General features: G+C 64.5%; 1 protein-coding gene across 1 annotated transcript; it reads right to left on the reverse strand.

The window, feature by feature from the left end:
* Window positions 1-6,783: 6,783 nt before the first annotated feature.
* Window positions 6,784-15,017, reverse strand: HGFAC (HGF activator). The gene is made up of 14 exons (XM_047847266.1): window positions 14,922-15,017; window positions 14,198-14,375; window positions 13,950-14,046; window positions 13,627-13,706; window positions 12,795-12,917; window positions 12,581-12,712; window positions 12,381-12,491; window positions 12,112-12,286; window positions 11,821-11,906; window positions 10,963-11,218; window positions 8,779-8,918; window positions 8,329-8,469; window positions 8,094-8,242; window positions 6,784-7,044 (listed from the first exon to the last, which is right to left on the reverse strand). Exons 1-14 carry the CDS (start codon window positions 14,979-14,981, stop codon window positions 6,862-6,864), a joined length of 1,911 nt encoding a protein of 636 aa, XP_047703222.1. The 5' UTR covers window positions 14,982-15,017; the 3' UTR covers window positions 6,784-6,861.
* Window positions 15,018-15,189: the final 172 nt, after the last annotated feature.

Here is a 15,189-nt window from a genome sequence, read left to right on the forward strand (position 1 = left end):
TTCCTGCCCGGCTCCTACTCCCAGACTTCGGGCCTCTCTGCTCCTCCGTTCCTGCTGTGGTCCTCATGTTTGTGTCCCCCCAGATTCACGTGTTGAAGATCAAACCCCCGCTCGGTGGGATGGAGCTAGGAGGTTGGGCCTTTGGGACACGATTAGGTCATGAGGGTGGAGCTCCCATGACCCAATTACAGATGGTTCGATTTGGGATTTTTCAACTCCAGGACAGGGGGAAAGCAATCCACATCCCGTAGAAGCTGTACTTCAGATTTTGACTTTGGATCTTTTCCCGGGCTAGCGGTCTGTGAGGCACAGTCTGTAAGGCCCGAGGCCTCTGGCCAGCCACTCCCGGCCAGCCACCCAGTCACCAGGGGACACAATCGGTGCACTGACCACCGTCTACACCCACAGAACCCTTTTCGCTTCCAATGAGACATGTGAGATGGTCGACACTGTTATAACACAGACTTTGTGCTGGATGATTTTGCCCCACTGTGGGCTGATGTGAGTGTCCTGGGCCAGGCGGGCCAGGCTGAGCCACCACGTTCGCTAGGGAGACGTATTCAGTGCCTTTTGGACGTCTAGTATTTCCACGGCAAGCTCATCGTAAGTTGGGGAAGATCTGTAGTGTCCTTATAGAAGAGACGCAAGGAGATGGTCTCTCCCCGCTGTGTGAGCGCGTAGCAAGAAGGTGGCCCTCCGCGGCCAGGAAGCGGCTCTCGCCAGAACCCGACACTGCCTGTGCCCTCGTCTCAGACTCCTGGCCTCAGCACTGTGAGAAACAGCCCCCTGGCCTGTGGCATTCTGGTACAGCAGTCCAAGGGGACTGAGACAGTTTCTTCAGCTGCTCCAGCCCCGGTTGCCGGGTGAAACTGACTCTGGCCGCTGGGGCAGGGAGGAATTTGCTGGAAGAATGTCAGGCCTCTAGTAGAACCCAGGGGAGGCTGGAGAGCCAGCAGGAGCTTTGGGAGGCAGGGCGGTAGGGAAGCACAGCCACGTTCCTAACACCAGATGCCGCCCCGGCCCAGCGCCGCCACACGGCTGGACTCACGGCCACGGGGCATGGCTGGCCCCTCCCAAGAACCCCATGGCCGCTAGCGACGTTGATGACGTGTGGTCATCCCTGACTGACCACACGGCCGGGGGTGCTGCTGCTGGACATCACGGCCAGGGACACTGCCGCTGCCACTGCCACAGACTTGGGCCACAGGACCTGGCTCCAGACACTGCACCTGCCACTCACTCACCACCCAAACGAACTTTAACCGTCACGTGACCTCTCTGGTGTCCGTTTCCTCTTCTTGCCTCATATTATGATGATGAGCCCCTACGTGAGACTGTGTGTGTGAGGGTCTTTGAAAATGATCATGGGTCCACAAACACACAGCGACGATCGGGACCAGGGCCGGGCTGCCTCATCTGGGATCTCCAGGGGCTCGGAACCACCTGACAGGGGCAAACACCGTGCCCTGTGTCTACCCGCCCCTTGCGGATAGGTGGGGCTGTACGAAGGGGTCCTGGCCAGTGGAGTCTGGGCAGAAGAGATGAGCCCCACTTCCAGGCCCAGCCGAGGGCACCTGGCACCATCTCCCACACTTTACATTCACCCCACAATGAGGGGGTGTGTCATGGCTGAATCATGTCCCCCAAAACACTTGGGTTGAAGCCCGAACCCCCCACGTGGCTGTATTTGGAGATACGGTCTTTACGGAAGCAGTTAAGGTTAAATGAGATCATAAGGGTGGGGTCCCAATCCCACAGGACTGTGGCCTTCCCAGCAGAGGGGGAGACACAGCAATGTCCCCTCTCTCAGAGCACACGTGGAGCAGGAAGGTGGCCTCTGCAGCCTGGAAGGGAGGCCTCACTAGAAACCGGCCCTGACGGACCTTGATCTAGGACTTCAGCCTCCAGAACTGTGAGAAGTAAGTTCCTGTTGTCTAAGCCCTACGTAGCTGGTGGCAGTCTGAGCTGGGACAGACAATGTGGGAGATCGTTTGAACAAATGGCTGCAGTGACTCCTCCCGCCACACCCGCACCCTGGAAGTGTGACCCTATACCTCCTCCCACTGAGGTTGGAATCCGTCTGTCCACCTGGAATATGGCTGGCTTGGACGAATGAAGCACAGTGGAAATGCTCACATCCGCTCCTCTTTCTTTTGGAGCCCAGCCTCCACCACGCGAACAAGTCCAGGCTGACCCACTGGATGAGGAGCGACACGTGGCCTAGTCACCCCATGGCAGGAGCCAACAGCCAGGTGACTCCCAGAAGCAGAATAGCCCAAGACTCACTGATGCCTCCAGCTGTGAGAATGAGGCAGCCCCCGCCCAGAGAACCGGCCAGCCCCGCCCATGCCAGGTTGCCAGCCCCGCCCAGAGAACCGGCCAGCTCCGCCCACACTAACCCCACCCAGAGAACCACCCAGCCCTGCCCAGAAAACTGGTCAGCCCCACCCAGAGAACCGGCCAGCTCCGCCCATGCCAACCCCGCCCAGAGAGCCACCCAGCCCCTCCCAGAAAACTGGTCAGCCCCACCCAGAGAACTGGTCAGCCCCGCCCAGAAAACTGGTCAGCCCCACCCAGAGAACCGGCCAGCTCCGCCCACACCAACCCCGCCCAGACAGCCACCCAGCCCCACCCAGAGAACCGGCCAGCCCCGCCCATGCCAGGTTGCCAGCCCCGCCCAGAGAACCGGCCAGCTCTGCCCACACTAACCCCACCCAGAGAACCACCCAGCCCCGCCCAGAAAACAGGTCAGCCCCACCCAGAGAACCGGCCAGCTCCGCCCACACCAACCCCGCCCAGAGAGTCACCCAGCCCCTCCCAGAAAACTGGTCAGCCCCACCCAGAGAACCGGCCAGCCCCGCCCACGCCAGGTGGCCAGCCCCGCCCATGCCAAGTGGCCAGTCCCGCCCAGAGAACCAGCTAGCTCCGCCCTCACCAGCCCCTCCCAGAGAACCAGCCAGCCCCTCCTAGAAAACTGGTCAGCCCCGCCCAGAGTACCGGCCAGCCCCGCCCACGCCAAGTTACCAGCCCACAGAATGGTGAGCTCAGTACATGACTGTCGGATCAGGACCCTGAGTTTCGAGGTCAGTGGTGACACAGAAAAAGTGTCTGGGGGTGGACTCCAAGCCTCACCGGACACCGGAAGCTCCAGATACAAGGAGGCTGGATCCCTGAGTCACCACCCAGGCAGGGTGCCAGCCACCTTCAAGCTGAGTGAGGTTGCAACAGACAGCAAGCAAGGTAGGAGACAGGGAGGAGCCCCACGTCGGAGAGAAGGGCGTCCTAAAAGCCACCAGAGGACGGAGGGTCCTTATGAAAGAACAATTGATGTAAAGCAGATTTCTCGACCGCAGCGCGGGAGGCCAGGAGGTGGCTGACACAAAGTCAGGGCTCTGGTCCGTCTGAGATTAAGTGACGGGGGACACCATCAGCAACTCCACGGCAACAAATGTGACAATTTAGACAGACAAATTCATAAAAGTGCGGCCTCCTATAACTGGTGCAAGAAAAAACAGAATCCTCGGTGCAGCAACTACTGACATACTGAACCAGTAGTAAAGAAAACTCTGGACCCAGGGAATTTTATGCAGGGTTCTACCAAACTTTCAAAGGTAGATCATTCCAGAGTCCTCCAGGGAACGATAAAAGAAGGGATACTCCTGAAGTCATTGTGTGAGTCAAGGAGTGTAAGAAAGGCCGATCTCACTCAGAAGCATAATAAAGTCCTAAAAAAAAATGAAAGTAAATCCCAAAAAGCTTGTAAAAAGTAAGGCAGCATGGATCAGCCAGGGTCCCAACAGGCTGGCACAGCATTAGGATAATCGGACAGGTGGTGTTGGAGGGCAGCCACCAAGGGTAACTCGGTGGCCCAGGGCTGGACGGGGGTGGGGTGGGGTCGATACCGCCTCTAGGCCAGAGGAAGAGGTCACCGAGGTGACGGTCATTCCCATCTTTTTTTTTTTTTTTTTTTTTTCAACGTTTATTCATTTTTGGGACAGAGAGAGACAGAGCATGAACGGGGGAGGGGCAGAGAGAGAGGGAGACACAGAATCGGAAACAGGCTCCAGGCTCCGAGCCATCAGCCCAGAGCCCGACGCGGGGCTCGAACTCACGCGAGATCACTCGAGATCTCACGAGATCGTGAACTCACGGACCGCGAGATCGTGACCTGGCGGAAGTCGGACGCTTAACCGACTGCGCCACCCAGGCGCCCCTCATTCCCATCTTTGAAAGGAGCGGTGACCTTCAGTCAAGGGATCTGGGTGTGTCTGTCCTCTAGGGTCCCAGGACAAGGTGCCAGAGACAGACAGGGCTGAAACAGCAGAAATCAATGGTCTCGCAATTCTGGAGCCCAGAGTCCAAGATCGAGATAATCGTCAGGGCTGGTTCCTTCTGGGGCTGTGAAGGAGGGCCTGCCCCAAGCCTCTGCCCTCGGCCTGTCGAAGGCCACCTTCCACTGTGGCACTTCTGTGTGTGTGTGTGTCCACGTTTCCCCTCCTTCTAGGGCACAGTCATACTGGATCAGGGCCCACCCTGGTGACCTCATTTCTGATTGATCACCTCTGTAAAGACCCTCCCTCCAAATAAGATCACATTCTGAGGTCCTGGGGGTTAGGACTTCAACATATGAATGTTAGGGAGGACACAGTTCAACTTATAACATCGAGGTGGCCCCAAAAGGAGGGAGCCAGGGAAATCGATGCTGGCTCGCTCTGACTCAGCACGGTGCCCTCCAGGAATGCAAGGTCGGCCTCGTGCTAGACAGTCTATAATCGAGAGCCACCTGCCTCTTTAACAGATCCAGGCTAACACCCACAGGGAAGAAGGGGCAGGGGGTTATGGTGGGGCGGAGCCAAGCACAGGCTGCCGGAGGCCCCACATTCCCCACGCTTGGAGCTCCTGTGGCGACGACGGCAACCGGACGCCGCGGCCCTGGGCTGGGACCAACACGTGGGGGCTTCAGCAGGGCGCTTTGGCCAGCTGGAGGGGCCGTGGGGAGAGGGACCAGGGCTCAGGACCGGGCTCTCTTCTCTGGTCTTGCTTGGAGCGCTGCGTGCCCATCGTGATGTGTCTGATCCGGTCATGACAACCCAGTCCCCTGCCGTCCCAGCCTCCTCTGCAGCTACGTGTGGCCTTGGGGCCCCATTTGGGCAAGTGAGAGCTTAGTGCGAGAAGTCTCAGGGAAGGGGCTCTGGGGCGTCTTCCTCTCTCGGTACAGGAACGGATCGCTGGCAAACCAACGTCAGCAAGAGGCCGAGCGCCGGACCGGGTCACAGGAGGAAGACAAAGCTGCCTTTGTTCCCGCTGTATCCGCCTAGCCTCGGGACGCGGTCCCGACACAGGCTAAGAGCAGAGGCGGCTGGCAAAGCCCATGTCCTCTGCACCCACGTGCACACGTGAGGACGGGAACGACTGGGGCAGGACCCGACTAGCCTGGCCTCTCAGGAGCAGCCTCCACGAGTAACCTGAGCTCCACCGAGTGAAAGGGGGAGGGGTGGCCTGGGAGAGAACATTCTAGAAGCAGTGGGAACAGCATGAGTGAGGGCTCCGGTCAGTTGCATGGACAGAGGGAGGCCAGAGTGGCCAGAGCACAGACTGGGGGGCGGGGCGGGGACAGAAGAGGGGCGGGAGGTAGGTGGGGTCAGGCCACAGGGATTAGGGGAGGTTCCGAGGTAGGAGGGCAGTGACATTCAGAAAGCCCGGCCTGTCACTTCAAAGAGAGGCGGTGAGACCCGGTCCAAGACGGGGGCTGTGGAGACGACAGGGGAGAAAGAGGCTTTGGGGGTCGAGGAGCAGGAAAGGTGGGTGGGGACTGCGTGGAGGACCGTGGGGAGGCACTGAATGTGGGGCCATCCCCCGGCCTCTCCCCGAGACCAGGGCCCCCCCCGGCTCCCTGAAGCATGCGCTGCTGGGCACCAGGGCTATGGTGGCAGCTCCCCTCTGTCCTGCCCCACACCCAGGTCTCTCCCCCTGGCCACAGAGGTCTTTGCGTGTCCACCCTGCCGAAGCCCCGTCAGGGACCCCAGGGCACACCCCGCACCTCACTGCAGCCCACAGCAGCCCCCCATCCCTGCCTCCTCTGGTCTCCAACCACACTTCCTTATTTTGATTCAGACAAGCCACGTCCCGTGCCTCAGGACCTTTGCAGCTGCTGCTCTCTCTCTCTCTCTCTCTGCCTGGAATCCTGGGCTCTTCCCAGCATCTGTGAATCCTTCCCCAAGGTGTCCTGGCCAGCTGCTGCAGGAGCTTGGCTCCTGGAGGTACCTAGCAGTAGTGGCCCACTGCCCTGGACGCCCTTGGCGGTCTCTGGGCCTGCTGGTCTCCCTCAGAGGGAGTCCCTGGCCTTCCCCCCGGGGACAGCTGCAGTCAGGTTGCCCTCTTGAAGGAAAATGAGGGCCAGCAGCCATTTCAAACGAACCTGTCGTAAGTCTTAAGGTCCCATGCACTATTTGGCTTGGACTCCGCCCTGGGACAACGTGGGGTGCCTGGGCCCCAGCCCTACCTGCCTGGGGGTGGCCTGAGTGGGGTGGCTAGAGACAGCTCGGGCTCTGGACAGGCTCCAGACTAAGTCCCCTGCCCTGACCCCCCCCCCCCCCCCCCCCCAGGTCTTGGGGCCAGACTCCTCCTGGGGGGTTGCAGGCTCCCTTCTCCACTGAGCAAAGGAAGGTGGGGCCCTGGCTCCGGGAGCCCTGGCCCTCAGCCACGCCATCTACAGACGTGGGCCGGGGGTCAAGGCCCGGGACAGAGGGCTGAGCCGGGGGCAGAGGCACGGGCAGCGTGGGCCAGGTTCGCGGAGACATCTTTATTGCAGGAGTTTGGGAGCGGTGAGAGGCGGGACGCCCACGCCAGGGGTGGGGTGCCTCAGGAGGGATCCGCAGGCCGCTTAGGGGGCCGGATCCGGTCATTGATCCAGTCCACGTAATTGGCCACACGGGTGTAGACGCCAGGTTTGTTAAGCCTCCCACAGCCGTCGCCCCAGCTGATGATGCCGTACAGGTAGGCCAGGCCGTTCTTCTCACAGGCCAGGGGCCCGCCTGAGTCCCCCTGCAGCAGAGGCAGGCCGGCTCAGCCCCTCAGCAGCACAGAGGTGCTCCCGCTCCCGCCTCCCGAGCCCCAGCCCCGAGAATGTCTCCAGAGGAGCCTGTGGTGAGGACTCCCAGGAGCTCCCGATGCAGACTTGCTGCCGCGTGGGGGACAGAAGACAAGGGTGTTTCAGGTGGAGCACTGTCCCCCCTCCCCCAGCCTCCTAGACACGAGGTCACCGGGTTCCAGGGCCGCTGTGACCGCACCCGTGCCATGGATCCCTCTCAGCCCCACGCCCAGCAGTGAGCTCCTCACTCGGGCTCCCGAGCCGGCCCGCCAGCACGCGCCCTGCACGGACCAGGCGGGAGGGGGTCCCCGTGTTCTGGCTCAGGCTCAGTCCCCCCCTTGAAATGCCCTCCCAGCCACCTGGCAGACTCCTATTCAGTCCTCCAAATAAGTGCAAATGCCCCCTCGTGCAGAAACCCATCCTGACTTCCCCCAAAGGTGCTCGTCCGATCATGTGGGCCAGTGTCAAGGCCCCCCCACCCTGCCGCTTCTGAGCTGTGTGACCTGGGAAGAGTGACAGGACCTCTCTGAGCCTCAGTTTGTCCATCTATAAAATGGCAAATAAAGCTGTTCCTCCGTCTCGGGGTTGACGTGTAGCCTAAACAAGACAGTGCTCGTGGAGCCCTCGATAAATCAGCTCTGGGGACGGGCTGATCGACTGAGCCCACTTGGAGGAACTCTGGACGAAAAGGGACTTGGCCTTTAGTGTCACGTGCCCACCTGTGGCTGGGCAACTGGGACACGTCCAGGCTTTGAGACCCTGCCCCTCCCTGGGCCTCAGCCTCCCCATCATGTGAGAGGGGCTCCTCCCCGCCGTCTGGGACAGGGACCGCCTCCAGAAGTAGTGGACGCCCAGCCTGGGGGTGCGGGCCACTGACTGGGAGGGGCACTCTCTGCCCGGCTCCCCTGCTGGCTCTTCAAGTCAAGGTCCCTTTCGGCTCTGAGCTCCCCCCCCCCCCCCACCCAGGGCGGGGGGGCCGGCATCCTTGAGAGCCCTGGCTCACCTGGCAGGCGTCAGACTTGCAGTCGAAGTAGCCAGCGCACAGCATGTGGGGGCTGATGTCGGCCCCATACACCTCGGGGCTGCTGCACTTGTGGTCTGCCACCAGGGGGACCAGCGCCTCCCGCAGGGAGCTGGAGTAGCCACTCACGTCTGCGGACAGGTGCCCTCAGGCTGGGTGAGGCTTGCCGGGGGTGGGCGGCCACACCCCTGGCCACGATGCTCCCGCCCCCACTCACTCTCGTCCTGGTGGCCCCAGCCGGCGATCTGGCACTTGTGTCCGGTGGGGAAGGGGCTGCTGGGCTCAGGCAGGCAGATGGGCTGGACAAACTGGGAGCGGACGGCACAGCGGTCCCCCTTCTTCTTCAGCCGGATCAGGACTGGGCAGGAGAGAGACCAGAGGTCAGCCTGGGACATGGCGGGGGGGGGGGGGGGGGCCTGCCGGACAGAGGGTGGTGCCAGAGACGGAGGGGCTGCGCACTGGGAGACCCGGGTCCTCCTCCCACCAGGCCAAGGCCACTCTGCCGTCCCGGGCACCCTCGCTGCCCTGCACCCGACTCCCCTCCCCTCCCCCCTCCTTTCCCTCCCCCTCTCTCCATGCCCCTCTCCCCAGGTCAGCCTCGTGCCTACCCCTGCCCCTCTCCTGGCTCTGGCCTGTTGCACCCCAACGAGCCCCAAGCCTCACTTACCCAGGTCATGGTCACTGGGGTTGAACACTGAGTACATAGGGTAAGGGATGTACTTCTCGATGCCAAACGTCTGCGTTACGTCTGTTGTCTGGTTGAAGAAGTGTTGGCCTAGGACCACTAAGACGCTTTCCCTGCGGGGGCTGTGCGACACGGCCCCTGAGGTTGGGTCTCCCCATGACCCATGATGGCTCAAGCGTCCTGGAGATCCAGGACTGTGCAGGCCCCCTGCAGCCCTTGGGGGGCTGAGCAGGGGCAGGAGAGGGCCGGGCTCTGGCCACACACACACACACACACACACACACAACCTTTAGTAATTCTGGGGACCTCATGCAGACGGGGGCATGGGGGCCGTGCTGATCGGGGCCTGAGTGGGTGGAGACCCCAGCCCTGCCTGGTAGCCCTGACCCAGCTTCTGTCTAGCCTGTGGGGACCCCCAGATACAGCCCCTCACTCCTGCTGGGCACAGCCCTGGGCCCCCATGGTCAGCTTCTCGGTCCCCTCTCTGGGCCTCTGTTTTCCCATCTCCTATGGAAGCGGTTAGCTCTCATGCTGGCTTGGCCCTCCTGCCTTGGACTCCAGCTCCAGGCCACTGTGGGACCTTGGCCACTAGGCTGTCCCAGGCCGTAGGCCCTTCTGGAAGATGGGCTCCTGTGCCATGGGCAGCCAGCCAGATGCTCAGCACACAGTAGGGCTGGGTGCCTGGCCTCTGGACAAGGCCATCAACCCAATCCAGGGCCAGAGCTGGCCATTCTCGGGTCTTGCTCAGGTGGGCTCTCCGGGTGGATGGCCGGTGAACTGAGGGCTTGGAGCCCCCAGGCCTCCAGGGACAGGAGGAGGACCGGGCTGGTCCAAGTATAGGGCAGGGAGGAGCGGGCTGTCTGCCAGCTCTGGGTGCCAGGTTCTGCCCTTTGCTAAAGGAGCATGGCCCTCCTGAGGGGCACCTGGGAGTCCAGGAACCCCCCTCTAACACCCCTGTCTACCTCACTGCCCCTGCCTGGCCCCTCCCCAGCCCTGCCATGGATGGGAGGAGTGGGCCCCTGCTCTCCTGCCCCAGCCTTTTTTTTTTTTTTTTCTTTTTTTTTTTTTTTAACATTAATCATATTGCTGAGAGACAGAGCATGAGTGAGGGAGGTGCAGAGAGAGAGGAAGACACAGAATCCGGACCAGGCTCTAGGATCTGAGCTGTCAGCATAGAGCCCCACACGGGGCTCGAAACCCACAAACCATGAGGTCCTGACCTGAGCGGAAGCGGGAGGCTCAACCGACTGAGCCACCCAGGCGCACCCCCTGACCCAGCCTCTTAAACCCTCTCCTGACTTGAGCCCACTGCCCCCCACCCGTGCCATGGTCCCTGGCTGACTGAGGGGGGCTCAGTGCCAGACTCTCACACTGACAAACCCCGCAGACCTCCCGCAGCCCCTAATCCCCGGGATGCCACCGTCAGGCCCATCCCCTCCCACTGGCCTCCCCCCAGGGGGGAGCCTCCCAGTCTGGACCCCCAGATGGGGAACCTTGTCCCCATCACAGCGGGTGGAAGCTGGGGAGGGGCTGGTCTTTCCCGCTCCTCCGGTGTGTGCCGGTGGGCCCCACGCCCTGGACCCCCACTGCCCAAGCGGCGGGCCCGAGCCCCAGCCCGCCTGCAGGCTCACTGAGTGGGCGAGGCCTCCGCGGCCCGGACGGAGGCGGGGTGGGCGGGGTCTGGGTCGGGGAGGGGCGGGATCTTCACAGAGGACGGCCCCGCCCACCGCCCTCTCGGCACCGGGCCACTCCTCCGAGAGCCGCCCCGCCCCACCCCCGACGCAGGACTGCCGGGGCTCCCTGGGGCGCAGGGGTGGGGCTGGTCTCTGCAGCTTCCAAGCCCTGCACCGGGCTGATTGCCGAGTCCCTCCTGGGTCAGTGGGGCGACGGTCAGATGAGGGGCCGGACGTGGGGGTTACACGGGCAGGTGGGGAAACATGGGGGCACTTGAGCGACGGGCGGCGTCAAGTGGGTGAGGACAGGCAGACGGGTAGGTGGGAGGATGGGGGGTGAAGGGTGGACGGGCACATGGGCGGCAGCTGGCGAGCCCAGAGGTGTGGATGGACGGTGGCAGGGCGGCCGGGAGGGCGGAGTGTAGATGGTGGGAGGGGGACCGGTGGATGGGATGAAGCATGGAGTGGGGGGGTCCTGGCCAGAGGCGCCCACCTGTTGGAGAAACAGTGGGCCGCAGACACCACCCAGCAGGTGTGGACAAGACTCCCCGCGCAGAAGTCGTTCCCGATGTAGATGGCGGCCAGCCAGGGGTGGGAGCCGGGCAGTGAGGACGAGCCACCAATGATGCGTGGCCGGAGGAAGCTCCTTTTCTTGTGCCTCTTGCCACAGGTCTGGTGTCCCGTGGAGGCAGGCTCAGGCTGGCTCAGCAGGACCTCGGCGGGTAGGGGGTTAATTCTGGCCAGGGATTCTGGGAGCACAGGTCACTGGGTCGCACACCCCGGGCCAGAATGGGTCCCGGCTGCCATCCTCAGGCCCCCAGGCGGTTCCCCCCCCCCCCCGCCTCCCAGCCCACCCCAGGCAGCTCATCGGGAAGAGGGTCCAGGGCTCAGCCCAGCTCTGCCCTCACAGGCACCCAGCTTTCCTCCTCTGCAGGAAGGGGAAATGACACCCAATCACAGGGTTTTGTGGGAACCAAGGTGGGAGGGGACCTGGCAGGTGTTCCTGTCCCTCCCAGCAGCCTGGGACCTGGGAGCCCAGGAGGGTCAGGCGGCCCTGGGGCACGGGGCCCCCTGCCCACTCCCAGGGGTGCCCGCTGGACCCCCTGCCCACACTATGCACCGCTGCTCGGCACTTCCCTGTCTCTGGAGGCCGTCGGGGGCCCCGTTGAGGCTGAGTGGGAGCCACCCCAGGGGACCTGCTCTGACCCCTGGCCGCATGGCCTTGGCCGCGCCCTGCTCCAGTGAGCCTCAGTGTCCCCATCTGCCAGACGGGGCAGTGGTCCTCCAGAGAGGGGAGGCCAGGCGCGGGAGGGGAGCAGGGAGGCCCACGGGGGTCTCCACCCTCGCGCACCGCAGGCGTCCAGGCGGCAGTACTCCCAGGAGAGCGCGCTGTCCTTCACCACGTAGCACCAGGGCCTCTGGTCCTTGTCTGGGTTTCTGGCGCGTGGAGAGGCGGGTGGGCGGGCGGTGAGGGGGGTGGGAGGACCCGGCAGGGTGGGGCCCCTGACGCCCCCTCCCCAGCAGCGTTCCGCTTGGGGGTGGACATTGTGGCCCTGGGCCCCGTGGGCCTGACCTCTGCCCCCAGGACAGACCCCACCCACGTCGCATGAGGTGGTGGGGGGTGGGGCAGGCCAGTGCTGACCGGCAGTAGGCGTGGGGGCCCAGGCCGAGCAGGGCCGCGGCGCCCACCGAGTCCACATGCAGCTCCTGGTACAGCAGGTCGGAGTTCCAGGCCAGGCAGCTGAGACCCGAGGCCGCCGTGCTGGCCACGCCTCGGTACTCGGCACCGCTCCCCACGAAGCAGTGCTGGCTGGGCACTGTGGGCAGCACGGTGGGCGATGAGCCCGGGGCCCCAGGCCGTGTCACCTCGACGCCGGCCCCGGGGCGCAGGCCACAGGCGGACGCACTCACCGATGTTGCAGAGCCGCCCAGCGTGGCCCGGGGGGCAGGCGCATACGGTGGTCCCGGTGGCCACGATCAGGTGGCAGGTGCCCCCGTTCAGGCACGGGCTGCTCAGGCAAGCTGGGGGGAGGGCTCAGAAGCTAGGCCTCAGGCCTTGAGGACGCTGTCGCTGGGGGACCCGGCGAGCCCCGCCCCCTGCCGTGGCCTACCTGTGTGGCGGGTGCCCTCGCAGCGGATCTGGCCCCCCGCACACTCACACTGCTCCACTCGGCCCTGGCTCACTCGGGCCCAGCGATCGCCCGCCTCCAAGTGCTCATAGCGCGTCTCATCGAAGCATCGCTCTGGGGGTCGCAGAGTGCCCTGCACCCCACTGCACCGGGCGGCCACCCTCCCACCGCCAGAAGCCCCGGTGGCCCTGCTCACCTGTGCCACAGTTCTTGCCTGTGAAAGCCATGGGGCAGGTGCAGTGGTAGGACTCGGGGTCCTGGGTGTTGGAGCATGAGCCCCCGTTGAGGCATGGGCCAGAGGCACAGGGATCCAGGGCAGCTGGGGGGACAGGGGGAGGTGTAGGGGGCAGGTGTACCCCAAACCCTGTGACCCTCTCTGTTTGCCAAGGACTGCAGGGCCTTCATCGGACCCACCACCTTAAAGGTGCCCCTTCTGGGTTCCTTGGGTGCCCTTGTCCCGGGAAGGGGCGTAGACCTTCCCCCGTCTCCCAGCACCCCTGCCCAGCACTCAGACCCTGGGCAAGCGGGCCTCTGGCCCTGTACCGGTGTCCCGTCAGACAGCACCGTCCCCACCTGTGTGCCCTGGGACCCTTGTGCCCCGTCGACCCTATGGGCCCTCCTTTCTGTCCAGGACTCTGACTGTGCAGCCGCGTGGTCCAGCCACACCACCAGGGGGCGCCTTGGTCCCAGCAATGTCTGAGGCAGCACCGTGGCTCCGAGAAGGCAGGGTCCTGCCTGGGAGGGGTCCCACCTTCCGCACTCCTGCAGGCCCCTGGGCTGATGACTCCCCTGTCCTCTCCCAGGGCTGATGACTCCTCTGTCCTCTCCCGGCCCCCCAGGGCGGCAGCGGGGTCAACCCCAAAGTCCCCTCACGTACTCCAAGCAATCTCCCAGTTCCAGGTCAGCTCTGTCCCCTTGGCCCCTGCCCCATCGGCACGTTGCCCTAATAATGCTCCCCTGCGCTCACCGCCCCCAGCCCCCTCCTAGCCTGGGCTCAGGAGCCCCCACCCCGTTCCCTGGGCACCCACCTGGGCCCTCCCTGGGCGCTGAGGCCTGCGCACAGTAGCCCCAGGCCCTGTCACGGTCATAGTTGTGAGTGGTGGCGCACCTGGGGGAGAGGAGGCACCTGGGTCCCCCGGGCCGGGGATCAGCCCGCCCCAGTGTGATGCCCGCCGGGTGGCCCCTCTGACCGCCCTGGGGCTCGTTCCCTACACCTGCTGTGTGCCAGGCTGTCTGGGGGCGGGGTGTGGAGGGCGGGAGGGTCTCCGGATTGGACGAGGGGCCGTGGGGACCGGGAGGAGGGGAGGCGGACGGTCTGTGCATGGGGGCCCTGTCCCCAGCGGCGACCCACCACTTCCTGTGGGCGCTCCCCTCCGAGGTGCAGGTGTGCAGCATGCGGCCACCGTAGCGGAAGGGGAAACTACAGGGCTGCCCGTCCTCTGTGAGCACTGCAGGGGGAGGCGAGAGGGGTCAGGGGCTCCCGTGCTGGGCACCTCCTGACCCCACACCGCACACCCCACTCGCCAGCAGGCCCCCGCGCCCCTCCCGGCCCGCCCATCCCGGTGCAGCCTCCCACCTCCGGGAGGTCTCCTGACCCACCTGGGCTCCCAGGGCTGCTGCTGGAGGGAGCCCCGGGCGGGGGGCTCAGCCCCCTGCCACGGGCTCCCTGTGTCTCTGGAGCACTCGTGGCCAGGGTCACAGGGGTCACCGAGGCTACGGGGGCCGTGGGGGTCCCCGGGGTCACTGTGGCGTTAGGTTCTGGGGGTTCCGTAAGGTTCTGGGAAGGCCAAAGAGGGCTGAGATCGCGTCGGTGTGGGATGGGTGCCCCTCACACTCAGGCCCCGCTGGCTGGGCTGGTCGCAGTCCCGGCCTGGTTTCCATATGGCGGCTCTCAAGTTTTAGGGGAGAAACCAAGGGGACACTGGCCGTCCTGGGTTCCTCAGCCCGGCCCCATCCCCTTCCCTCCTGCCGAGCCCACAGGGTTAGACCGGGCGGGCTCGGCATCTGCCCAGGCTGGGGCACCCCTGCCTTCTGTTCTGGGGGATTAAAGAGCAGCCGTGAGGCCCGGAGAGGTCCCACACCCAGTCCCCAAACAGCGGGACCCAAAGACAAGGCAGCGGCCCTGATGCCCCCGGGCGGGGGCCCAGCAGGTCAGATCCCCAGGCCCCCAGGCCCCCTAGGCCAGCCAGCATGCCACCTCACCCGCCGAAGGCCAGCTTTCACCAAGTTGGAGCCCTCCCACGTTCCACAGCCCATCCCGGCCCCAGGACCCAGGGTGGGCACAGGGAGGCCACGGCCACCGTGCCACGGGCTCAGCGCTCACCCTGCCAGCCTGGGGCTGGGCCCCGCAGGGCACCAGCAGCAGCAGCAGGAGCAGGGCCATTCCGGGCAGGGGGCAAAGGCTGGGAACCCAGGCCCAGCGCCCCGTGGCTCCTGAGCTGGCGTGAGGGGCAGCAGGAGGCGGAAACAGAGCGGCCAGGGCAGGTGGGGGGGTCAAGGCCACCTGGCAATGATTAACCTGGCTGCCTCCAGTGCCGGCCCCACATGGTCCTCGTGTCTGCTGCCCCGTTCTCCCCACCTGGTCCAGCTGT

The sequence above is a fragment of the Prionailurus viverrinus genome, unplaced genomic scaffold (genome assembly GCF_022837055.1).
Source record: "Prionailurus viverrinus isolate Anna unplaced genomic scaffold, UM_Priviv_1.0 scaffold_45, whole genome shotgun sequence".
NCBI lineage: Eukaryota > Metazoa > Chordata > Mammalia > Carnivora > Felidae > Prionailurus > Prionailurus viverrinus.